The 26,410-nt window shown below is 40.7% G+C and overlaps 2 protein-coding genes across 4 annotated transcripts in view; one reads left to right on the top strand and one right to left on the bottom strand.

Annotated features, from left to right (window-relative positions):
* Nucleotides 1-3,559, top strand: part of ndst3 (N-deacetylase/N-sulfotransferase (heparan glucosaminyl) 3) — a 44,647-nt gene extending 41,088 nt beyond the window's left edge. The window contains exons 14-15 of one of the 2 annotated variants that reach the window (XM_058074522.2): nucleotides 1,925-2,035; nucleotides 2,244-3,559. In XM_058074522.2, the coding sequence (XP_057930505.2) occupies nucleotides 1,925-2,035; nucleotides 2,244-2,273 (141 nt within the window). In that variant the 3' untranslated portion in view covers nucleotides 2,274-3,559. Of the gene's footprint in view, nucleotides 1-1,924; nucleotides 2,036-2,238 lie in introns of both variants that reach the window. The other variant, XM_058074523.2, reaches the window with a different exon arrangement.
* Nucleotides 3,560-3,934: 375 nt separating this feature from the next.
* On the bottom strand, nucleotides 3,935-25,412 carry prss12 (serine protease 12). Of its 2 annotated transcripts, none has more exons than XM_058081240.2 (13): nucleotides 25,008-25,412; nucleotides 23,097-23,235; nucleotides 21,516-21,688; nucleotides 21,303-21,453; nucleotides 21,041-21,219; nucleotides 20,698-20,839; nucleotides 20,394-20,614; nucleotides 17,681-17,822; nucleotides 14,583-14,788; nucleotides 14,055-14,133; nucleotides 13,221-13,343; nucleotides 7,251-7,546; nucleotides 3,935-5,397 (listed from the first exon to the last, which is right to left on the bottom strand). In XM_058081240.2, the coding sequence occupies exons 1-13, from the start codon at nucleotides 25,321-25,323 to the stop codon at nucleotides 5,066-5,068; spliced, it is 2,499 nt and encodes an 832-aa protein (XP_057937223.2). In that variant the 5' UTR covers nucleotides 25,324-25,412; the 3' UTR covers nucleotides 3,935-5,065. The 2 variants fall into 2 exon arrangements, with proteins under 2 accessions (XP_057937223.2, XP_057937232.2); XM_058081249.2 differs by having other exon boundaries at nucleotides 21,516-21,680; nucleotides 25,008-25,157.
* Nucleotides 25,413-26,410: the final 998 nt, after the last annotated feature.

Raw genomic sequence — 26,410 nt, 5'->3', positions numbered from 1 at the left:
TTAAACTGTGTGCCAGATACTGCCTCCAGGAAGCTGAAAAAGATATAGATACACCCCTCACATGTCATTCTGTTTCCCCAAGGGACAATAACTACAGGAATTACTTGGATATACTATAGAGTATTCATACGTTTACTATTATTGCTTGAATACCTGCCAACACAAGTGAGCACACCATACAGGGAAATTATTCAAAATTCCAATATTTAGTGGAAACCCTATTGTTATCTCACACTACCTTCATCATCTTGGGAATGGAATTTACTGGAACTCCTCCATGATGACACCTTTCTCCACCTTTCTTCCGCTAGAGGATGCCGCACAACTGCTCAATTACATTCAAGTCTGGAGACATACTTGGTCACTTTGTCACCTTCAACTCTTTCAGGAGGGGACTGTGTCATCTTGGAGTTGTGTTTGGGATCCTTATTATGTTGGAAAAATCCCCTGTTGGGTATCTGCTAGCTAGCTGAAAAATGTATTGGAGCTAAGTATGTTCCAGAGTGCAGAGCCACTCTTTTAAGAGTATGCAGCTATTAACAAGTAATTAGCAAATTAATAATAGCCAAGAGAAAGAATAACACAACATCTACAACAATGACCTGACATGTCCAAAAACTACAAATGACATAATAAGTTACTGCTTAAGTCAGCAGCCAAAGGAGAATACTTTATAACCTGAAAATTGTTTTTAAATGGTTCAGTAATGACCTGTCAGATAGAACACAGTGTACTCAATTTGAGGGTAGTACAATTGACAAGCATTTGCAAGGGGGTACCACAAGGCTCAAGTCTTGGACCTTTCCTATTTACGATTTATATGAATAATATTGGTAAAGGTATAGAAAATGCTAATGCAGATGACACAATGATGTACTCCTGTGCACCGACATTAGAACAGGCTTTTGAAAAGCTTCAAAGTGCTTTAACTAGCTTACAAGTGCAGCTGCGTCTTACTTTAAATGCAGATAAAACCAAACTGATGGTATTTACTAGGTCAAAGAAAGAGCCCAAGTCCTTATCGCAGATCTGCTACTTTTCTTCCTGTGGTGGACTACGGAGACATTCTTTTTCCATGCATGCATTTTAAGGATTTGTTGCATCTGCTGGACTGCATGGTGCCTTGAGATTTGTGACAAACTACAAATGGCTAACTCACCAATGTGTTCTTTGTCAGAAGGTCGTTGTGGCCATCCCTTACTTTATGCAGGTTGAGTCACTGGTATGTATTTATTTATAATGCTATACTGAAACTGCTCCCAAGCTATTTCTGTACATGCACTGTCCAGCAGACAAATACAACTTGTACAAGCTTTTTTTTTGCAGAATTTAAAAAAAGACTTGTACTCAGTGTACCCTGCCTCTCGTACCAAGCCAGCTGGGATAGGCTCCAGCACACCCCCACGACTCTAGTAAGAATAAGCAGCTTCAAAAATGGATGGATGGATAGGCCATATTCAAGCATGATTTATTAACTAATATATTTCTGAAAAAAATGAAAATTCTAAGCACTTAGTGGTGAGGGATTGATGTACTGCTGTTTTGGAGTATTTCTCGTGTGTTTCTGTCTTACTCTCCCTGGTCTTTGGAACCATTAACACTTGGGATGTTCCGATCATGGTTTTCTGCTGTCGATAGCAATCCCGATAATCCATGAGTGAAATCGGCAGATACCAATACCAAGACTGATCTGTAATTGTTTAAATGTACTACTGGCTATATTAGAGGTCACCAAGGTTTTTTCTTCTGCTGATACCGATCTGTGGCCGATTGATTGGTGCACCCCAATTAAGACACAAATCTGCCAAGCAACAATCAACCGCATAAATATAAGGAATCAGAGTACTCCTGTCTGCCGAACGCACCTCCATTTATTTTCCCCTTTTTTTGACAATAGTCCTCTTCTACTGTCTACCCTTCGCAGGCTCGTGCATATCTGTCCAGGTACTACAGGGAACACAACGTGGAGTTGTCAAAGCTGTTGCATCGCCTCGGACAGCCTCTTCCCTCTTGGCTGAGAGAGGAGCTGCAGAAGGTCAGCGGCATTCAACTCTCGCCAGCATATCAATTCATTTGATACATGAGTATTGGGGGGTTGTTCTGCAACTTCAGTGGTGTCACTTTTTCCAAATATGTCCCAAAACCGAGTCATTTGGTTAATTAAATCCTGTTCTTCTGCCCTTTCCTACCTATCCCTCTTTGTTCACACAACCGCTCCGTCTCCGCCTCTTTCTTAAGGTTAGATAACCTTTGCATCCATGAGCCGGGGTTAATGGCCAAAAGTCAAACAGCGCAAGGCAACCTGGAGTACCCGACCTTGAGACGCACTCTCCAGCGAACCCCTGAGTGGGAATGGCAAGGACACAACGTCTTGTTTCATTCCCACCTCCGAAGGGTAAAGAAGTGATGGAAAGAGATAAGCAGCTCTGAAGTCCAAGAGGAGTTCATCATGGTCTGTACAAGAGCCACACAAAGCTTTTGTCCTGATTTCCACCTTTTACTGCAATCTATCACACCACAACAGCGCTGGTCAGCTGTAGGATTCCCTCATGAGGACTTTGCACTTCCTCCAAGACGAAGTCACAACAAAACGAGATTCCCTTTACTTTCTTACGTTGTAAGTGCATTGACTCAGGGTGGTGTTTGATTTTCTATCAGCTTGTTTGTTCAAAAGCAAAAGTGGCTGCCGGCAGCAGATCTGGCAGCCTTGTTCACCTCAGAGATGGCCCCCAAGGCTTTCGGAAGGAAAAAGAACATGTTGGAAGGTGTCTCTGAGACAAGAAGCCTGTGACGAGAAGATGAAGGAGAAGAAGATTGCACACACGTCAATGCTATCAATGCTGACGACAGCAGTGGAAGCAAAGACAACCGACCAAAACCAGCCCAGTCTGCTTTATTATTTTTCCTGTTCCTCTTTTCCTTTATGATACCTTAAGTTGTTTACCTTCCATTTTATGACAAAATAACATGACATGTCAAAGAAACCAAAATAAAATAAAGGAATCTGCCTGATCGTAACTGTGTTGTGTGCTTTTCTATCATAGCTGATACAAAGTACCGGTATAGTACAATGACTACACCCCTCATTCAGCACAGTATACGTATCTTGATAAGGGACAGTACTATGTAAATTCAACTTAGATATGCTTTTGAGCAGTCATTGTGCAGCTTGTATTGTCCAAATAGCTGACAAAACAAATAAGTAAAAAGATGATCGTGTCTACAGTCAACTGCATGAGTGCTGACGGCAGTAGAGAGCTGGGGTTCATTGAGGGAAACAATTCCAACATGTACTATGACATTGTGATGTGAAGCATGGCCCCCTCTCCTTTGTGTATTGTCTACAATCAAGCATGGCACTGGAAGCATTATGATCTGGGGCTGCATAAGTGCTATCAACACCGGGGAGCTGTGGTTCATTGAGGGAAACATTAATTCCAACATGTACTGTGACACTGTGATGCAAAGCATGACCCCATTCTTTGTGTGTTGCCTACAGTCAAGCATGGTGGTAGTGTCATGATCTGTGGCTGCATGAGTGCTGCTGGTACTGGGGAAAGCTGCTTTCTATAGTATTGTCCCTTGAAAAGATATAATAAAATGCTTGCTGAAATGTGAGTGGTGTCCTCGTATTTGTGAGATACTGTAAGAACCCATTTGATGTATATGTGTAGGCTGCAGGGGAGTTATGTAGTTTTTCACACTGCAGTAAAAAGTTGCCTTGTCGGATTGTTTTCATCAATCTTCTGTTTTTTTTCCCACCAATCATAAAAAAGAATTTTGTGAGAAGCCTTGAATAAAATGATTTAAGGCAGGAAAAAGAGATCCATAAAAACTTCCATGACTGTGTCAGGGACCGGTCTTGGCCTTATAACCACACTAGAAGACATTTACAACATTAGGTACACAATATAACAAGAGAGTTATTTATTGAACAATACAAGTATATTTACTTGCTCACATCTTCTTTTTCTGCTGTGCAACACACACGTAAAGAAGATGGCCACCACGCTCCAACTTCATCACATGAACACCAATGGACTAGCAACAGTGCGCAGGGATATGGCGGGACACAAATATAACGGCAAGCGCTTTGTGAGGTCAGATTTTTCCACGTGGGCATTTTTGTGACGCAAATGTATTACTCTTTTGAACGCATATTGATTGTAAATTGATTTAATAATTTTGTGCTTCCCCGTAAGTTCCCACACGGTGGCGCCATTGTACAAGACAGGTGATACGACGGTATCAATGCAAGAGGGTAAAAAAAAACAGTTGTTAGTTAGACACAAGTAACACCGTCGTTTATTTTTATCAGTCATCTTCTGATTAATAAACATGTTGCCATGTTTCTTTGCCTATTTCAGTAAATGCGAATGTGTCTGAAAATGGCAGCTATTCCTGTCGACATGGTGCCACATACCGGCGACATTACGCATGCGCGTGTGCTGGTGTGCATGCACATTGTCTGACAAGTCGGTGTTCACTTTTCTCAGTTTGCAGCCTGGAACAGAACTGAAAAGAAAGAGCTCCCTTGTTGCAGCCACTGTTACACCGAGAAAACACACTTTAATAAAAAAATTGGAGCTTATGTAGAAAGGCTACACTGAAATGTACACAAACAAAATAAGGAGTGTGAGTGTCCTTTTTCAAGTGTATCAGAATATCTTTAAAATCTCCTAGCAGGATAAATGTGCACACATAGGAAGTCAATATGACAAATCGATAAGAGACATACTGTCATGTGCTTTGACACTCCTCACAAGGACAAACTGATTGCATTTCAATGCCTGAGTACCGACTATGACCTGGAATTGTAAAAATAAATGACAAAAGAACAGACGGTTGAGTGCAAATCTGCATGCAATCACTTAGCATGCATGTTGTTGTATCTGTGGTCCCCTTTTAGCAGTTAACATTTAGCAAAATATAAGTTACGACTTCATAACAGAAAAAAAAACATTACAGAACAAACAGAGATAAGCATATTAAGGAAGATTTGCAACTTTTTGAAATAAGTGCTTGTGACATGCTGACAATCCCGCATTGTTGCCGACCAATCAGGTCACTGCCTTTCATATTTGGCATCACTCTGCCCCATTATCTTGTGTATCCAGGAGCTGAAGGAGGACACTTTGGTATAAACACCTGGCGAGCGCTGCGTCCGGCAGGCGTGACCCCAGGAGGTGACCCCGTAAACGACCCAGCCCCCTCCTGGGCGCTCGCACACCAGAGGTCCACCGCTGTCGCCGCGGCAACTGTCCACACGCCTGTCTTCCCGGATGCTGCCGGCGCACAGCATGCGGCTGGTGAAAGCACCGTGGAAGTGCTGCTGACAATGGCGGCGTGGCAGGAGGGAGAGCGCTGCCTGCTGAAGGGTCTTGGAATACGAGCGGCCTGGAGGTGGGGGGGAGAAGGGGTGTCATGAATGCTGACAGTGCAACTTCTTGACATTTTTGAATTGTGTTGAATTAAAAGTATAAATAAGCTCATTCATTCATTTTCTACCGCTTTTCCTCACGAGGGTCGCGGGGGTGCTGGAGCCTATCCCAGCTGTCTTTGGGCAAGAGGCTACACCCTGGACTGGTCGCCAGCCAATCACAGGGCACATATAGACAAACAACCATTCACACTCACATTCATACCTATGGGCAATTTGGAGTCACCAATTAACCTAGCATGTTTTTGGAATGTGGGAGGAAACCGGAAGTACCCGGAGAAAACCCACGCATGCACGGGGAGAACATGCAAACTCATGGAACATGGAATTGAACCTTTGTCTCCTAGCTGTGAGGTCTGCGCGCTAACCACTCGACCGCCGTGCCGCCCTATAAATAAGCTGAAACAACAAAAATACACTAGATTCTCTGTAGGTCCTTTCCCCAATAAGTTCAGGCCCACCTGCCAAGAAGGCCAGCACATCTTCTCCTGAGCTTCCAGAAAGTCTTTCCATGACTTCGTTGTTACCACCATGGAGGCCTGAGTTGCTATGTATGTGTAAAATGTGCTTGTGAGTAACATGAAGGCGGCAAATACAAGCACTCGTACAAGACAGACATGCTGTAGGTAAGTACATCACACACTTTAAATAGCCTGTGTTGTCAGCTACACTATAATAAAGCATACAAATAGACTGTAACTCCACTCACCACACACACACACGTCAAGGAGAATAATCAGCACGTCAAGTAAAGATCACAAACACATGTATGACCGTCGATTGTCGACTTGTTGCATTATCTTTACATTTATATTTGACTTTAACATGGTGGAAATAGATTGGTGTTAATCAATGTTCAAAAATAATCCTGTGATCTTTGACATGCATTTTCATCACACTGTCATCATTATTAACCACCTCCCCCCCAAACAAAAGAGCTGTTCCAAGAAACGATTGATATTGACTCTGACAGGACTAAAGTAGCCGAGGTCAAAGGTAAGGTGGTTATACATGTGCTCCAAATAACCATTACAGTAATTGTGATCATTGATCACAGTTAATTGGTTCCAGACCCGACCGTACTATACCTGTTATATAAATGGAATATTTTCATAGGCAGAGCATAGAAAACCAGTTTACAAGCTTCTATTAAAGCCTTCTAGACATGACCTAACACCCCTATATCCATCCATTTTCTGTACCGCTTATCCTCATGAGGGTCACCGCCATGCTGGAGCCTATCTCAGCTGTCTTCAGGCGAGAGGCTGTGTACACCCTGGACTGGTCGCCAGCCAATCACAGGGCACATATAGACAAACAACCATTCACACTCACATTCATACCTATGGACAATTTGGAGTTGCCAATTAACCTAGCATGTTTTTGGAATGTGGGAGGAAACCGGAATACCGGAGTACGCACACACAGGGAGAACATGCAAACTCCATGTTGGTGCCCGAGCCGGGAATCGAACCACTCCGCCGCCATCTTTAAGCTTGTATTACCCAATACAGTAGACATATTCACATACACATTCATTCATTTTCTACGCTGCTTAATTCTCATTAAGTTGGCGGGGGTATGCTGGAGCCTATCCTAGCTGACTTTGGGTGAGAGGCAGGGTGCTCCCTGGACTGGTTGCCAGATTGGCTTCATGTATTTTTGTTGTGGCATTTTCACATATTTCTTGTGTCAAAGCAACACAATACTCCAATCTTTGTTCTACATAGAGATAGCCATTGATTTTGAATATTAGCAATGCGTGAGGAAGCCACCTTCACCCCCCCAAACGCCGACACAAGAGTCTCACCTGTGTCACCCCAGCCGGTGATGTGACAGTTACTGGCGTGTTTGAGCGCTCTCTCCTTCCTCAGGGGCAGACAGGCAGGAAGGACGTGACGGCTGAATGACACGCACTCCCCTGCCGTGTGGCCCACCGCCCCCGGCGACAGACGCACCAAGGCCAAGTCGTAATCGCTGCTGTGGGAGCGGTAACTCGGATGGAGGACAATCTGATCGACGCCATACTCCTCCTCATACTCTTCGAGGACGAGGGTGTGATAGTCCCCCACTCTGACTTTGTACTGCTTGGTGCTGTTTCCGTACCTGTCGATAGAAAAGCGGAGTGCATTACAGAAAGAGTTGCCGCAGGCTGCAAGTACGTCAAAGACAGGTCATTAATCATTCCACTTAGAGTCATTAAGAGAAGTTTCTATGACACCTGACTAGGTGTGCAACTAACGATTATTGTCTTAGTGGTTTAATCCGAAGCTTGCCGTTTGGCCATTCTGGCCAGGGGTGCTGCCTGCAGCTATTTTTTATTGGCACCTGAACCATTTTAAAAATAGAACCCAGCAAAAAATTTTAAAAAATCATCATAATCCCATTAGAATAAAGTAAAAAATCAACATAAAAAATTATTAATCAAACAACAACAAGTCATCATACAATAATGTTGTAATATTATGAGGAAATATAACATAATTTTGTATCATTTAAATGGAAAGTATGGAAAAACTAACAAAACAATATATACATTTGTAATTTTTGGAAAATAATGTTGCGGAATATTATTGAAATGAAGTCATCATATAAGATAAGATAAGAACAAAAAAGTTGAAATAGCAGAAAATTAAAGAAAAATGCTCCAATTCTATGAGAATAAAGTCAAAATATTAAGAATATCGTAAGAAGAAAAAGTAAATTTTATGACAATGACGTGAGTAAAAATGTCATTTTAGTAGCACAGACTTAAAATAAAAATTAAAAAAAATTATTATAATTTTATGAGAAACAAACAAAACAAAAATAAGCCCTCATTTTTCAAAAATTATATTGAGAAAAAACATATAGTACACCCTGGACTGGCCGCCAGCCAATCACAGGACACATATAGACAAACAACCATTCACACTCACATTCATACCTATGGACAATTTGGAGTCACCAATTAACCTAGCATGTTTTTGGAATGTGGGAGGAAACCGGAGTACCCGGGGAAAACCCATGCACGCACGGGGAGAACATGCAAACTCCACACAGAGATGCCCAAGCACAGATTCAAACCCAGGTCTTCTCCAACGGACCATGTGAAAAACCAGTCCTGGTTTTAACACAACCCTTGACTGATGAGATCAATGATTACAAGTCTTCCACAAGGAACATGGTAAATATGATTCAAGTGTACTAATTATGTCTTCCCATACACACACTGTCATATTATCTGTACTTGGAAAACAAGTGCAAACAAGAAAGGCAACATACTTAACATATAAACTGTTTCCCTGCATCAGCTTGGGAAAAATAATTCATGTAGATTGGAACTGAGTGTACATTCTCACACATATATTAATGAATGAATACGTATGTGTTGGCATTCTCAGCTTTTTCCAGTGTCACATTAGGGTTCGTTTACACTTGAATGTTTGGTGTGGTTTAAAACGGATGTCCAACATGATGAGCTCATATTGTCGTACAAATGATTATATCAGTTCAGATTGGTATCGTTTGTTAGTGAGACTTGAGTATTTGTCAAGTACAGTTGGAGCAGGAAAGGGAAAGGAGAAGGACCAGATATGTTGCTAAAACAATACATATGTACATTACTGAGGCACAATCCATGATGCCTTACCCGATTCCCTTTCATTTAGCTACAGATGATGAGTCACTGACAGAATTAATAGAGGCATAAAAAAAACATGATTCACACATCTCTACCTGCTAACACACCACACAGAAAAATAAAAGGTGGTCGGCTTACTGAATGAGCCCAGTTTATAATTTCACTTATTGTATTAATCCAACTCCGGTTTCCTCCCACATTCCAAAAACATGCTAGGTTAATTGGGGACTCCAAATTGTCCATAGGTATGAATGTGAGGGTGAATGGTTGTTTGTCTATATGTGCCCTGTGATTGGTCCAGGGTGTACCCTGCCTCTTGCTTGAAGACATCTGGGATAGGCTCCACCCCCCCCCCCCCACAACCCTAGTGAGGAAAAGCGGTAGAAAATGAATGAATGAATGTATTAATCCAGAGTTTCATACTTTGCACTATACATTGTTTTGACAGTATATGGATGTTTGTGCCACATAGAAATGTGAAGCTTTCTAAATTGTATCATTGCCAGTATTATTTCATTTGATGTAATAGGGACACTTTTTTGTGTTGCATATTTTTATATTTAATATATAAAGTCTGATGGAAATGTGGCTGCCAATCCGCACCTCTCCGACCATCACCAAAAATTCATTCACCAATATGGGCAGCACTGGAGGCAAGGTGGGTGAAGCATCTTAGGGCCAGGGAGCTCAGGGACAAAACAATGACTGGGTGGATGGAAGAAGGATTGAACCGCCAACCCTTATGTTTCTGGACGGCCAGCTCTACCTGCCGATCCACAATAATCATGCACAAAAGTATCATTTTAAATGTTTTTGTCCGATCCCAAGTATCACACTACAAGGGCAGATAGGGCCTGAAAAATGGCTTGAGATCATTCGGCCACCATGTAGCCAAGATGAGTTCTATTTATATTTTGAGACTGTACAGCTCGGAGCCTGCCAACTGTAACAAAACCCCCCAGACCATTTTAAACACGGGAAAGGTAACTCAGGCACCATGATGACGAATGAATGTGAATATTAACTGTACACCTGACACCACACATGAACAGATTGAAGGTTGTGATAAATGTACAGTAGATGTCTTTAACTGGTTGGCTGTTCTGTTGGGAATGTTGTGTTTTTTTTCCAGTTTCCAGTTTTTCCACCTTCCTGACTTGGCTTTATCAAAAGGCTTCCTCCTTGACGCTTTCCCCAAATGTGTCAAAGAGTGAATGAAAACACTTCATCATGTCCACCACATGTCTGAAAGAGCATCATAAACACGCTGACGCAATGACAGATTTACTGTTATCATCATTCTCATCTGGCACTCATCTGACAGCAAGTGCGTCATCCTCACATTTATTTTAGAGGGGGTAAACAAATAAGCGACTTTGGCAACTTCGTTTCGCTCCAATTACATAGTTGTTTATTGATCCATGACAGCGGTATGGCAAAAATGTTTTATTGAGTACAAGTATAACAAAGCCTTGTTTTCGAAGATCACAAGTCGCCTGGGATTCTCATTAAGATTGGTAATGGTAGGGTTTATTGGTTTCGGAAAGGATTAACAAATTACAATGAGCCATACTTGTACAATACAACATGTCCAAAAAGGAGTAGGAAGAAGCAGACTTTATTTTATCCTATAAACTTTCTCTAAATCTCAGTGCTTACGGTTTGCTCATTTCCTTTAATTAAATGTTACATAATAGATACACTGTAAAAGAAATTACAAATAACATCAGAAATCTGAACTAGACCAACTTCTAACATCACTTTAGGGAACATAACTAAAAGGTGCATTTTTATTGATTAAAAAAGCTTTTTATAGACACTGGATTTATATAACTGAATTGTTTGCATTTGGATAGTTCTTTTTTTTTACAGTATTTTATGCAGAAAATGTCATTAAATGAAAATGTGTCACTAAAATGCATGGGTTTTGAACTTAGAGTGGGGTCGCACGGTAAGTGGTTAGCATGTTGGCTACACAGTCAAGAGATCGGGAAGACCTGGGAATGGAAAAAGGTAGAAACAACCTTTTTTTCTGATAAAAGATGAGAGTCTAATCTTTCTTTTGGTATGTTTATATAGCCATAGAACACAATATTCTGTGTACCTTGAAAAATAATCAAAAATGACCGGTACTGCGGCTGCACAGTGGAGGGTGTGTTTGGCATGCAACTCCAAATTGTTCATAGGTTTGAATGTGAGTGTGAATGGTTGTTTGTCTATACTATGTGCCCTGTGATTGGCTGCCGACCAGTCCAGGGTGTACCCCACCTCTCGCTCAAAGACAACTGGGATAGGCTCCAGCACACCCCTCATGAGGATAAGGGGCATAGAAAATTGATGGATGGGCCAGTACTGAATGGGATGTCTTTAGAAAAATGGCTGTGATTGAATTGAATCACATGATTTTTAAAAAGTGTCATTTAAAAACAGCATTTTGTGTTCAGTTGTGTTGTGTATAAATAGCCAAGTGCCCGACATTGACTAATGTCATCTTCAATTTAGCAAAAGCAGAACCTTTTAAAGTCAAACACTTGTCCAGCTGCCCCTTATTTTATTGTCTGGAAAGCAGTACATGCTTCCCACAATAGAGGAAGCTGTTATGGCTTCATGAAGTGTTGATGTTTTAAAGCCGTTGGACTTTTTTTTCTTGTGGTGAGAGGGGCCTGGGAATGGTGCATGAAAAGGTTAAGTAAAAGGACATACACAATTTCCCGATGTCTTTTTTTCCCCCAATTACTATGTGGAAAAATCCAGATTTATTAGTGTAATGAGGTCAGGTTTGAGTATAAAAGTTAAATGCAGGCTTTATACGCACTCCACTTTTCCTTCCTGACGGCTTCTCTGTTGAGTGCATTAGCGGAAAAGAAGAAGTTGTCATGAATAAAGTCCCTGACTCGGTTTTGTTAAACATCAAACCACAGCTGATTTCCTCACTGCGGGGCTTCCAAGTGTATGTCTGTCTTCATTCAGATATGGACATAAATATGTCATGTGGTCAGTTATAGGGGTGTGTGTTTCAAACCAAAAATGGAGTCAACTTCTATCTCCCCTGAGTGGTGTTTCATATGAGAACATTGGTGAGGAACCAACCACTCAAGTAGGCGACATAACAGGAAAACAATATGGTACATTAACAGCTGTGGCTGTAGACAACTTCCTGATGGAGTTTTTAATAACTCCACAAGATGGCAGTAGCTACAGTTTAAGTATCATGTATTGTCAGTAGGAAAAACACAATCATTTGTTTGTAGAACAAAAACAACTAAGGGTCTCCAAAGTGCGGTCTGGGGGCCATTTGCGGTTCATGACTGATTTCTTATTTGCCTGCTGCACAACCTAAAAATATAATTTAACAAGAAAAGTAATAAAAACTAACAACAATAGCAAAAATGGTGAGATAAGCAGTAATTTTATTAGAATAGATCAAGCTATTAAAAGAAATTTAAAGAAAGTTAATAATTTTACAATAAAAACCATGGAATATTATGACCAAAAAAACATAAATTTAGTAGTATAACACATACATTTTTAATATTTTTTATATAATATTATTATATAATATTATAATAATATTATATAATATTATATAATATAATAATAATAATATTATATAATATTTTACATTATATTATCATAATATGACAAACAAACTAAATAAAATTATTTTGGGGGAAAGGTTATACTATTATAAAAATAAAACAAACATATGAGACTAAAAACAAGATATTATGTAAATAATATATCAGTAAATTATTAAGAAAGTTGAACTATTTGGATTTTTTTAAGAGCAGAAATGGAACAAAACATGTAATTTTATGAAAGTTAGAAAATTTTAAAATTGGAAATATTGGAAACTTAGGTTGGGGTAAAATGATAATATTAAGAAAATAAAGCCAAATATTATGGGACTAACATCATTATATAATTAAATGAAAATTTACAAAGATTATCTAAGGAGAAAGTTGAAACTTTTGGAAAATTAAAAACACACACTTATTTGCATATTCACCTTTCACAAAGCTAAGGTGCTTTTTTTCCTGAAAACATACACATACAAAATATCAAAGTGGCTTCTTGCATCCTTTCATATGGGGCCTTCAGTAGAAAAAGTCTGACCACCCCTACACTACACACTATGTGCACAATGCATGTTCTTACCTTTTAAAGCAGTGTGCTGACGTGAGGACCCAGCAGGTGTCAATCAGTGTGGCTCCACACACCAGGCGCCCATCTCCTCGGGAGCCCCGCAATCGTATAGAAGCCTGCCATGGCCAGCCACCCCTAAGACACACGCATAAACACATACAGCAGCAACTCTAACTAATTCTGTTGTTTGTGGCTGATTAATTGTTGATTAACCTCATCTTGATTCCAGTGAAGCAAAATGTTGTGCACTAACCAGCTGCACCAGCAGAATCGCTGTCGATTCAGTCACAACTAGTGTGTGAATTAAATAACATGATGTTAATTAGGAGCTAAAATCTTTACTTTGCACAATATAAGAGATGATGTATTGGATTTGCTATATCAATTATCAAGCATTAGCACAGCAGAGCAGGTTTGGAGCTGCGGAAGGGGATAACCAAGGTACCAGTTAGCATGAAGAATGCCCAATGGGCATTTGATGCAATCAGTTGACAGATGAATAGGTAAATAGATAAGATATGGAAAAAGTAAACATTGAGGAAACAGTACACATATTATAAAGTTCATAAAACTTCAAATAACTAGGTTACATTTTAGCCCCAGGAAAAGATGCCGCATGGAAATGCATAATCTTAATTTGAACGGATACAATAAAGCACATGTTTGAGCTTAATTGAATGCACTCAAACACAAACAGGAAGTGGTGTTTTTTTTTCTGGTTGAATTTAAGTATGTTTATTTGAGTGTGGGCCAAGCAGCTTGAAAACGTATTGTTCACATTCCTCCTGTCTTGTATTAGAGTTGCATTCTTTTTTTCCCCTACTTTCAGATAAGCCTCTAACTCACCTCAAAGAGTTTTCTCCTCCAATGACTCGCCGCTGACGAGTGTGGATGAGGCGAAGACCGCAAACTGGATGGAGAGCATCTAATAGCAACAGAAGAGATGTTTATCTTCCAGCATCTGTCAGGTTCATGATTGCTAAACCTCCCATTCAGGCTCAAATGTTGTTTTTATAAACATTCAATCTTGAAATGCATCTTTTAATGTATGAGTTATAATATAAGCAAGGTGACAAGTTAAATTATTTTCCAGAGTTAAGGGGTGTTGACTTACAGCACCACACTGTGCAAGAGCTACTGCAATGTGCAGGAAACAAATAGCAGTGTGACGGACAGACTGAAGCAATAACATAGAAAAGGTCTATTTCAACATCTGGACATATTTACACACACTGAGGAGGTCCATGCTGAAAATATCACCATTTATCTTGGCTCATTTGCTTTTCAGTACACCACTACAAGCTCAGTTCACAATAAATCACAGCGATTGAAACAACGACATGAAAAGACAAACACCCGCACTCACTGACTCACCTTTGACCTCTATGTAGCCAGACTGGGGCTCGCCGTAGTCGCAGATGACTCCGGCATCCTCGCTATGGCGACAGTTGTGTGTGCCGGGCGCCTGTTTGATGCAGTCAGCTATGAAGCGTTCTTCGCCACTGCATTTCACGTTGTCCACGTGAATGGGGCCCGTCCCTTCGCCGAAGTACGCCATCACACGAGCCTTGGCCACCCCGCTGGAGCGGGCAGACGCAGACGGGACAGAAGGACATATTGAGTCAGTCTCAAGTGATTTAAATAAGACTAATCTGAGAGCTTTGGGTCGGTTGGCTACAGCCATGCAGACGACTAAAGAGTTCAGAACATTCAGCTTCCCTTAACTAATTTCTAGTTTTGTTAGTTACAAATATGCATTATTCACTGAGGAATTGTGGAAAATGTTAAAAATGTGCTTAACAGTATGCGACTGTGTCTGTATGAGTAGCTTGTATGCTTATTTGTGTCACCCGCTGTCCTGAGAAGAATGTGTTTTAGCCCCGATGAAGGCATCAAAATATCCCCTTTCTCATTATCACTTCATCTATTAGCAAAGAGTATCAGCAATGTGGTTATGCAAGATCAGGAAGTGTGGTGGCCTGGCGTCAGTGAGTGCACTGACGGCATCCATGCCAGTAGAGCAGCCTGTTTTAAAACAGGTCATGATAGCAATCTATGAACGCAAACAAATACCTGTAGAATGCACTTGAAAATGTATTTGCAGGCTGAAAAGTCTAGCACAGGGGTCTCAAACACCCCGCAGGACACTAGTTATATATAAAAGTTTAATTATGATTATGATATTATTAATTAATATTATTAATTAATTATAGTTATGATATAAAAGTTTAATGTTAGTGCGACCCGCGCAAGTTTGACATGGATGCTGTATGGTATCATGTACCCAGAAAAAATTATTACGTTTGATTAATGTTCATGTTAAAGGTTAAATAACTGTTAATAGTTATCCTCCCTATCCGTGTGGAAGTGGTAAGTTTTTGGCTATTTAAGTTTAAAGGAAATAACTTGAAGGCTACCGTTTAGGTCGCTAGCTCTCTAGTTTGCGAGTTAGCATGTGTCTCAAGACCCTGCAGTTGCGCAATATGTTGTAAATAAAAAAGTATAAATGTGACTATAGTAGTGTTTTGTCATGTCTACAGGGCTCTAATAATGCTTTGTTAATTTTAATAAATTTAATTTTAAAAAATTTGTCTACCCACCAACTATATGTGGTTTAAGTTTTTATTATTTGCCGTTTTATTATTATTATATTTATTTATTACTGATTGATTGATTTTCTTTATTCTTGTTTATTTATTTTTCATCTTATTTTGTGCAGAAAAATAAAAATTAAGATATTTGAGAACAGTGGAATGTTTTATCAGAGCTTTTCTTGTAGAAAATCTGAACCAAAGCACTGAAAAAGTTTGTATATTTTACTGTTTTTAATAAATACGTTTTTTTGGGGGGTTTTTTTGAAAACCTGATGCGGCCCAACCTTGCCCAGACCCTAGCTCCAGTGGCTCCCAGGTACGTAAATTGAGTTTGAGACCCCTGGTCTAGCATATGCAGGGCTGGCTTGTGTGGAGGATCACTGTTACACAGGTCAACAAGCAGGTGGCCGCCAAACAATTTCTCTCCAAGTAAGTAAGAGCTTTTCTACCCGGCACTCTCACATACCAGAGACCTGCTGTAAAAAAAAGTGGTTTGGGGGATATTTAAAAGTCTCGGGGGCCAATGAATTGAATGCAAAGACTCCACTGAGCTTGAGTATGACTCAGTGTGATAATAGAAATCCAGTCCATGTCATCTGGGTCAACATGAGTCAAAGATGAGGCAGTATATAATTTGTGTACATTTTTCCTTCCCCACCCCAGGGAGTTTACCAACCGCCAGGGAAGTGTTGTGTATTTAACAACCTTTCACCACACCCTGCTTGAGACAGAATGATGATCCCAACTGGGCCTTTGCATGCCTCCAATGTGCTTCCCTACACTCTGTCTCACACGCTTATGCTCTCCAGATGTTTTACCTACACACGCGTGCGGAAGAAAAGCTGTGTGTTGAGTGACGAGAGAAAAAATGAATACAGTTTTGTTTCCGTATGACAGCAGTCCCTCTGTGCCTCAAAAGGGACCTGATAATGGGACACAGGTTGGACGGAATGAGGAGTACCTTTCAAAATAAGGCACAGATAACCATTGCAAAGCAAAGACATGATAATGAAACAATTGGATTAGTCATTGTCATTTTTTCAAAGCATTTTTTCCACTGTGGTTGAGCCAAAAGCTATGCGTCTGATGGGTTATAGAGTGAAAACAGAGACACTTGACACAATGAAAAACAGACCAAAAAAGGGCATAGAGTGAGACAAATGGCCAAGTGGAAGACGTAATGATCGATGTTGATGCTTGGGCATCCCTAATACTGAGTGGTCATGTTGACATCGTACAGCTCAAAGGCTATTATTATTATTATTATTATTATTATTATTATCATTATTATTATTATCATTATTATTATCATTATTATTATTCATTCATTCATTTTCTACCGCTTTTTCCTCACGAGGGTCGCGGGGGTCGCGGGGGTGCTGGAGCCTATCCCAGCTGTCTTTGGGCGAGAGGCGGGGTACACCATGGACTGGTCGCCAGCCAATCACAGGGCACATATAGACATATAGACATATAGACATATAGAAAACCCACGCATGCACGGGGAGAACATGCAAACTCCACACAGATATGGCCGAGGGTGAATTATTATTATTATTATTATTATTAGTAGTAGTAGTAGTAGTAGTAGTAGTAGTAATAGTAGTATTAGTAGTATTAGTAGTATTATTAGTAGTATTAGTATTATTAGTATTATTATTAGTATTATTATTAGTAGTAGTATTATTTTTATTTTTATTTTTATTTTTATTTTTATTTTTATTTTTATTTTTATTTTTATTTTTATTTTTATTTTTATTTTTATTTTTATTTTTATTTTTATTTTTATTTTTATTTTTATTTTTATTTTTATTTTTAAGATAAAAATATCAAAGGACTGTCTGTTGACTGGTAAAATTTTTTCAGCTGCCCACATACCTGTATCCCATCTGTCGACACACAACTTCAGCATCCTGATCTGTCCATCCATCATCACACACCGTCCCCCACTGGCCAGACAGGTAGAGCTCGACCCGCCCTTCTCTGGGGCTTTCTCCTCCCACCAGCCTCACTGGAACACCTGTATAACACGCATAGTGCACTTATCGACTTCACACTGACATAATAGATCACACCCCTCACACTGCTGTAACTCGGCCTATACCCCCCCTCCCCAAAGGGTTAAATGAGGTCAATCATTTATTTCACTGACTTAGTTTGTGATCGTTGCTTACGAAAAGCCATGAGTGCAGAAAATATATTCATACACACACACAGGGGCATGTGCACTCATGTTTCTAACTTTCTAAATTTGTATTCATTCATTCATTTTTTTTAGAAATCTTCAAACATAAAAAATAATTTAGCTTTACAATGTGCAATTCTCTACGGCAACTAGGGGGCATTGCGCAACCACAACTTTCGTAGACTAGCTTTTTAGCTTCCTGTGTACTGGTATTTGTAAACAATAGAAACTGAACTGACATCCAGATTTTGTTATGTACAGATATGAGACATTCAGTTCATAATAAAGCACTACCCTTCACTAACAGTAACAATAACAAAATAGCAATTTGCAGTTACTGGAAAAGAATAACAACACTGATTATATTTGATCTTAAAATCAATTCACTGTACTTTTATGAGCGTGACATCAAAGCTCTGCCGGGCTTATCTGCATTGTTTCTCCTTTCCAAAATCAACACAAACCAATCTGTCTGTGGCATGCAGAGCGGGGGAGGGGGGATGCACACGCAGATAAACACACGAAACAAATCCACACAGGACACTCGCAAATACATTGCGGTAATGACATAATTCTTGAGAGGCTGAGAATGTCCCCCAGGCTGTTGCCAAAGCTACCTAAGCTGCATCAATAAACTCCTCAGCAGCATGAAATTGCTATTTCAGGCTCGAAACAAAGCAAAGCCCCCAATGCATGCCTTTCTATATTCTATATACATACTGTATGTTCTATTGGACACTGAGCAATCAGCAATCCAAACCGCAACTTGTTTTTGCCTTCCCTTTTATTGACGCCTTGAGGCCATTGACAGGCTTGATTCATGGTGCAAATCCCCACCCCCTCCCTTTCCACCGTCCTACTCCTTTTTGCCAAGGGGTGACACCAGAGAACCTTTTTGAAAGAGGTGTGAGGTACAGCTTTATAGTTGACCATGCAATATGGCGACCAACTGAAGCCTGTCAGTTTGCTAGTAAGTGCCAAGATGGGGGGCGGGGGGGCTAAATGAAAAAAGTAGGTGCAGTTGTTACAGCACGGCGGGCTAATCAAAATCTAGCATGACATCATAGCCCGGCCGCCTCGTTGGGGATGTCGGCTTTTCTCAGATGAGGTTTTAATTGAGTGCAGGTGGAGTCTGGAAGAGATCTTGCAAACGTCTTTATCGTGTATTAAGCAGAGGAAATTGGTGTAAATGAATCTGGAATACGTGTACTAGACACATCAGAAGCACAGTTTGTAGTTCTTGCATCAATGTAGAATACAATAATAACAGTAATAATCATCCCCCCATAAGCTTTGGTCTGCTCAATTGTTGTTTCCTATTATGACTGAAAAGTCCAGTATTTTAATTATTGTTACTTATCTCAGTTTGAAAATGGCAACACCTGTGTCCCAACTAAATCCATAAGGAAAGGCAATATCAATGTAACCAGAACCCGATGTAGTTGGAGTGTTAAAGGTAAAGGGTCATTATGTTATCAGTCCGTCCTCAGGCTGAGCTCAACTCAGTCGAGGCCTTCTGGATTTAAAACATGATCGTAAGCAGTGATTCATATCATAATGAGCCAATTCAACAGATGATGAAAATGTTGTAGGGAATCCTAAAATCCATGTTATTATAATTAGAACTGGCTGAAAATGAAGTAAGTGATTAGCGTGCAGACCTCACAGCTAGGAGACCAGGGTTCAATTCCACCCTCGGCTATCTCTGTGTGGAGATTGCACGTTCATCCCACATTCCAAAAACATGCTAGGTTAATTGGCGACTCCAAATTGTCCACAGGTATGAATGTGAGTGTGAATAGTTGTTTGTCTATATTATGTGCCCTGTGATTGGCTGGCGACCAGTCCAGGGTGTACCCCGCCCCTCGCCCGAAGACAGCTGGGATAGGCTCCAGCACGCCCCACCACCGTCGTGAGGAAAAGCGGTAGAAAATGAATGAATGAATGAATGGAGAAACAAACATTGTAGCGTAACATAATATACTATGGGATATGTTATTAACCCATTATTTCTACTCTATGGGGCAGAATAATGCTGCTGGAGGAGTTTTGTCATAACTGACAAGCGGTGTAAATTAACAATTTATTGTTATTTTTTTAAACATATTGTTTTAATGAGAAGACAAGACTCTCTCTGTGAATGTTCTGAATTCCTGTTTCTGTATATAATGAGCAGAATAGTGCTATCTGAATGTGTGTTGCTTAAGTGGAGCTTTTTTCGTCGTGTTTTACTTCTTATTTGAGACTGAATCAACAGTGCCTCTGCTGGTCGCAGCCAAGTAGTGCACTCCATTTTTCCTCAACTGCTTGAAATGATACTATAAACTGTATTTGCGACTTTATTTGATTTAGGATAGAAATTTAGGATAGAAATAATAGATATTTAGGATAGAAATTGTGTCTTACTAGCTGGAATCCCGTCTCCAAGGCGCTCGGGGTTGCATGCGATGTTAACGTCTTCATGGTGTGTGCAGTCATGACGGAGCCATTCCTTCCTTTTGCACAGCAACAGGCTGGGCTCTTTGCCTGTACAGCTCACATCATCCAGGAGAATAGGACCTGATGCCACACCGAAGCGAGGAACCGGGGTGATATCTAGTCCTTCAGGGACCAAAGTTTGGCCTGACCTGCACAGTCCACACATTATTACATACTGTACACTGATTTTACACATGCATGCGGCTGTGTTGGGGACACTATTTAATATTACCTGTATCCTAGTTGGCGGCACACTACTTGCGTGTTAGCATCAGTCCAGCCGTCATCACACACTGTCCCCCACCGACCACGGTAGAAGACTTCTAAGCGTCCCTCGTAGCTCCTGGTCCCACCTAATAACCGAGCACTGCCATCTAACATAAAATAAGAGTTTTGCTATAAAAATGGTGAAAAATTGGATTCATACAATTTGTTAATTGACTAATAATGACGATAAGCGGCTGCAAGAATGTCCACTAGAGCTGTTGCCTGACGATTGAATGTTCCTTGAATGTTGAATTTAGTAGGTCATCCAACTTACCAGCACAAATTGATGGTGATGCAGGTTGGCCTACCTGTCAAAGGGCTGCAGGACACTCCAGCATCCTCAGAGTGGAGACAGTTGTGTTCCCCCCAGGCACTTTTGGGACACTGCTCCACAGTGAGCTCATTTCCTGTGCATCTAACCTCATCCAGCCACACACGGCCGGAACTCTGTCCAAAATGGGCCTGGCCCCAGGCCCTCGCAACACCGCTATATAGAAGATTGGAGATAAAAAAGACCTACAATATTTTGTGTTTGCTTTATTGATGATGAATGTGTGTGTTTGCTTTCACCTCAGCCCTAACTGTCGGCATACCACCTCTGCATCACTGTCATCCCACTGGTCGTCACATATGGAACCCCACTGGCCTGCATGAAAGACTTCAACCGTGCCCTCTGACCCTGAGCGTCCTCCCACCAATCGAATAGGCAACATCAATGCATCTGAGGCACATAAAACACTTATCACCTGCACTTATGTGGAATAATTAAAAACCACTCCATACCTTGCTGCTTGGTGCAGGTAACAGCTGCAACCTGAGTGCACTCCCCCCCATTCCACATGGTTTTAAGACACTGGAGAAGATCTGGCTCCTTCCCCTGGCAGTGGACACCTTGCCAGTGGAGCTTGGACGTGCTCGGATGAGGTAGAGTGACGGCATGAGCGCGGCCTGAGAAGCTTTAGGTGAATCCAAATGTAATACCAACATAAAAGAGTATGGCTTTGAGTACCGCTTGTTAACTTAAGTAGCCTTCAAAGTACAAGTAAGTAAAATAGTCACTTCAGCCTGCTCGCATTATTCTTTAACTATGTGCAACTTCATGATCTGACAATCCAGAGCAAATACACCATAAGCACTTTTGCACCATGCGGTGTCCAATAACTGGCCACGTGACACCCATCAGCGGCCATTCTGCCAGACATATGGCTGCTTCGTGCTGAGAGTTCTGCTTCTTGTGTGCAAATGCATGCATGTGTGCCACAGCTGCTCTACGTGTCAACACGAAGTTTGCAGCACAGTGTCCTATGTGATAGCAACACGTGTGTTTGTGACCTCTTGGTGAGTATTTATTTTGAGGTCAAATGAAATCAAAAGGTTAGGCAAGTACCAGTGAGAATGAGAAAGTAGCAATAGTGGTGGTAACAAGGTCAATAAGTGTGGCACTAAAGGTATTTAAATACCTCTTGGGAAAGGAGGCTTGGAATGTAAGGGTCACAGACCCAAAGAAAAGAGAACGTACGGTCGTGAGTCTTGTGAAATTCTGAAACATCCCCAATGATTTACCATCATGCTCTCATCATCTATCAGATATTTGAAGCAGCATAGCGCTGTAAATTTTTAATGGTGCACCTGCATCTGATACATATGCAAGAGAGGCATGCACATTTTATATGGAAAAAAATTGCACCAGCCACATGGGGAAAGTACACTTACTCACTGATAATTTTGATGAATAGTTCCATGCCCTAATTTCACTCCTTGTTTTTAAACTTTGATGGGAAAAAAAAAATTTCTTCCAATCAATGGAGATATATAAGTGAAATATGGATTCTAATTGTGTGCTTTTATAAATGTGTGCAGGCATTCATTCTTACTTAAAAAGATGACATAGGCTATTTTGAAAATGTACATTTGTCTTCAAAAACTTCATGAACTAAGGTAAACGTGGCTCTTGAGATGATGCAACGAATGTTTAGAAATGATGCAGAAGATGATGTTTGTTCAAAATGATTGCCTTTGAAAATGTTTCAGATGTTTCTTTTATATCTCTAACACACCTTCTTGCAGTCTTTTAACACTTTCTTGCAGGATTTCCATCTACAAATGCCCATTCAACAAATACCAATTTACTCCAAGTAGAAGAGATATATAAAATTGCTTGTTGCTGGGCGGAGTTCATAGAACTAAAGTATCATTGCCCCATGGGCCAATTTAAAAGAAAGTCTGAGGCGCCAAAGTCAATGACTCCAAAGCAGCACTATTACAGTTTTACACTAGCCTATTTGGTAATCGACTTTATATTGCAAAGTCGCCATTGCTGAAAGCATACTGTCTATGCCTGAATGTGTTTGTGTGCTGACTCACCCTGTGCCAAGCTGTCTGCACAGAACCATGGCGTCTTCATCTTGCCAGTCATTGCTGCACACGGAACCCCACACGCCGCCCAGGTATACCTCCACCCTGCCCTCCAATTTGGAGCGCCCTCCTTGCAAGCGGACTGAGCCTGGTGTGTAAAAGTGAGAGAGGGGCCCACGCCAGGTAAAGGTTTGAATGTCTAACAGATGACGACTTGGGCTTTTGTCTTTCATGTTTGGTGATAAATGTGTCAAAAATGAAAATGAAGTGATCACGGTTTTTATTTCAAGTGAGATTTAACCCATTATGGATGCTCCAAAGACGATAAAGACAAGATAGCTTGTTTTTTTATGTAAGAAAGACATCACACTCACATTCATACCTATGGACAGACTTAAAAACAGACGTGACAGCAAGGAGGAAGTGGAAGAGCATGGAGGAGTGTAGCATGCAGAAGGTCACCACACTTGGCAAGGAAATTTTACAGCATGCACATGCACACAAGCGCGCATATGCGTGCACACACACAGTATAAAGCCAAATGCGAAAATTGTAAATAGTTACATAATGGTGCGTGGTACATTTGGTATATTTGTAAATAAATTGTTATTTTGATGTAAAAAAAACTGTTTTGCGTTGTTTATGTTGTAGTATAGTTGTTTAGGTATTTGGGCTGTCACAAAAGCAAATTCTGTGTGTTGACGAAGCACCAGCCAATGGTAGGGCACATATAGACAAACAACCATTCACACCCACATTCATACCTACAGTATGGACCCCTACATGTATGTTTTTGAAATGTGGGAGGAAACCGGTGTACCCGGAGAAAAGCCAAGCATGCACGGGGAGAACAAGCCCAGGCGGAGAATTGAACCCAGGTGTTCCCGGTCGCCTGACTGTGCCAAAGTGCTGACCACTCGCCCATCGTGCCCTACATGACTAAGGGGGCTATCTTTTTTAAAATGGCTGAAATTGAATGAGTTAATATAAACTATAGTCACTATTTTTAATGTCACTAGTAGTATTTGGACTGCAGTTTAAGAACCAGTGCTGTAGTTCCTACGCTAGTCATACCATAAGATTATATTTATGGCTACATCCAGTATGTATAACGTAGAGCAGGGGTGGGCAAACTACAGCCCGGGGGCCACATGCGGCCCACCAAGCATTTGAATCCAGCCCACCAGTTGCTTACTAAGTATTTCAAATTTTAACATACAAACTGGCAACATGACTTGCAAGTCGGATGTCTTAAGTAAAAAAAAAATCTTTTGTATTTAGTATAAATTTAGTAAAAAATAAAAATGAAATTACATAGTTTGATGTGGTCTGATGTTTAAAGTGCTACTAAAAAAGGGACATGACAACATACAGCTGATAGTATGACACTTTTACAGATAAAATTAGACAAATATTTCAAGAAAAATTATAAGCATAAAATAGTGTATGTTAAATACATGTCCTGCCCCCCCCCCCAGACAATTTTGTTAACTCAATGCGGCCCACGACTCAAAATATTTGCCCACCCCTGACGCAGAGAAAACAAACCTTTACAACAAAAAACATTATAATAAGATGACTACCAGACGGTGTAGATATAAAGTATGCATTTATATTACTCTATTCACTTAATGGTGACAAATGAGTGTGGTGTGTCTCATATTGTGCCCGATGGGTATTTTAATGTGTGTATCAAAGTAGGTCAATACAATATCTTATCCCTTACTGGTGATCTGTGAAGTTGTGTTAAAAACATAATGTCAGTAAACACATGTAGTGTAGCTCATGTTTGGACATGAACATATTTAGGAGCATTATGTTACAGCATTTACTCCAACAAAATGAATGACTCCATGTGTCCTCACAATGACTGTAGATAAGAGTACATGTGATGTGTTGGCAGGCCTGCTTCATGTTTACCTTGTTTACAGTCGCAGTATCCCCAGTCCACTCTGCCTCTCTGGTTCCGGAAGAAACACCATGCTCGAATTCGACCGTCAGGATTCCTGCACTGATTGTGCTTCCCTATTCCCTTCCCCGGGTGTCGCTCCGTGAAGCCGCCCACCTCGCTCCAGTTCATGCACCGCGCGCCGGACTCGGTGACGTCGATTGCGCCCCGGTACAAGACTCCTCTCCCGCGGCTCTGGGCGCAGTCGCTGAACGGCTGAATGAAAGAAGAGTGGCCGCCCCTCGACCACAGGAGCGCAGCCGTGAGGGCGAGGAAGACCGCTTTCATGCCTGGGATCCCGGAGGTAGGCTCGCGATGGGAATAACATCAGCTGAAGAGGGAGAAGCTTCCCATTCCCTGCAGCCAGACGCATCGCCCAAGCCGTGGGACGGGAGGGAGCGTGGGGTGGGAGCAGATCAATGAAGTTGCTGGAGAACAGTGGACAAATTCTGCAAAATCTACTCCAACAGTATTATACTCGACTATATGTAGTGGGAATTATATTATACAGCAAATATTTGATCATTTTAAATCATACACTATGATGGTATGTTGCTCTATGGTACTTCTCCCAGCACTGTACAATGATTAACACATTAAACATTAAACGGATAAGAAAAAGAATGATCCAGAATCCTACGTCCTTTGCTATATAAACATAATATAAAAACACATTTTACACATTCATATACACACGTCACCTACTGCATATAGTATTTAAACTGTCATTTTCAATTTTAACATATCCGTATTATTATTAAAACACATGCATTAGTTATTGAAAAAAAAAAAGTGAACAAAATTTTGGATTTTACTCCAGTTCTTGGTTGTCAAAAGCAATGATGCATAACCTGCTTGACAGAGGTATATGCAATACAGTTTATGTTAATATATAACAATGATAACAACAATTGTGAATTTCTCTTGAAGATTAATAAAGGATCTATCTGTCTGTCTGTCTATCTATCTAAAATAACAACTAAATGAAATAATGCCCGTGACTAAAAGTACATATCAAAATATATTATATACTACAATTTTTCAATAGCTGCAGCTATTGAAAAATTGTAGTATAGCACGGCGGTCGAGTAGTTAGCACGCAGACCTCACAGCTAGGAGACCAGGGTTCAATTCCACCCTCAATTCCACCCTCCACACAATTCCATCTCTGTGTGGAGTTTGCATGTTCTCCCCGTGCAGGTGTGGGTTTTCTTCGGGTACTCCCACCTTCCAAAAACATGCTAGCTTAATTGGCCGTTGAATGGTTGTTTGTCTATATGTGCCCTGTAATTGGCTGGCCACCAGTCCAGGGTGTACTCCGCCTCTCGCCCGAAGACAGCTGGGATAGGCTCCAGCACCCCCGCGACCCTTGTGA

The sequence above is a fragment of the Doryrhamphus excisus genome, linkage group LG9 (genome assembly GCF_037039965.1).
Source record: "Doryrhamphus excisus strain RoL-2023G ecotype Guam linkage group LG9, RoL_Dexc_Guam_v1.1, whole genome shotgun sequence".
In the NCBI taxonomy this organism is placed as follows: domain Eukaryota; kingdom Metazoa; phylum Chordata; class Actinopteri; order Syngnathiformes; family Syngnathidae; genus Doryrhamphus; species Doryrhamphus excisus.
This window is presented reverse-complemented; position numbering and strand designations above follow the sequence as displayed.

Coding starts and splice junctions, on each gene's coding strand:
- prss12 (XM_058081240.2), bottom strand. CDS start 25,323: ATGAAAGCGGTCTTCCTCGCCCTCACGGCTGCGCTCCTGTGGTCGAGG. Junction 17,823..20,393: donor TGGAGACGGGATTCCAGCTA/GTAAGACACAAT, acceptor CGTGTTATACAG/GTGTTCCAGTGAGGCTGGTG. Junction 7,547..13,220: donor TCAGCACACTGCTTTAAAAG/GTAAGAACATGC, acceptor TTCTATCGACAG/GTACGGAAACAGCACCAAGC.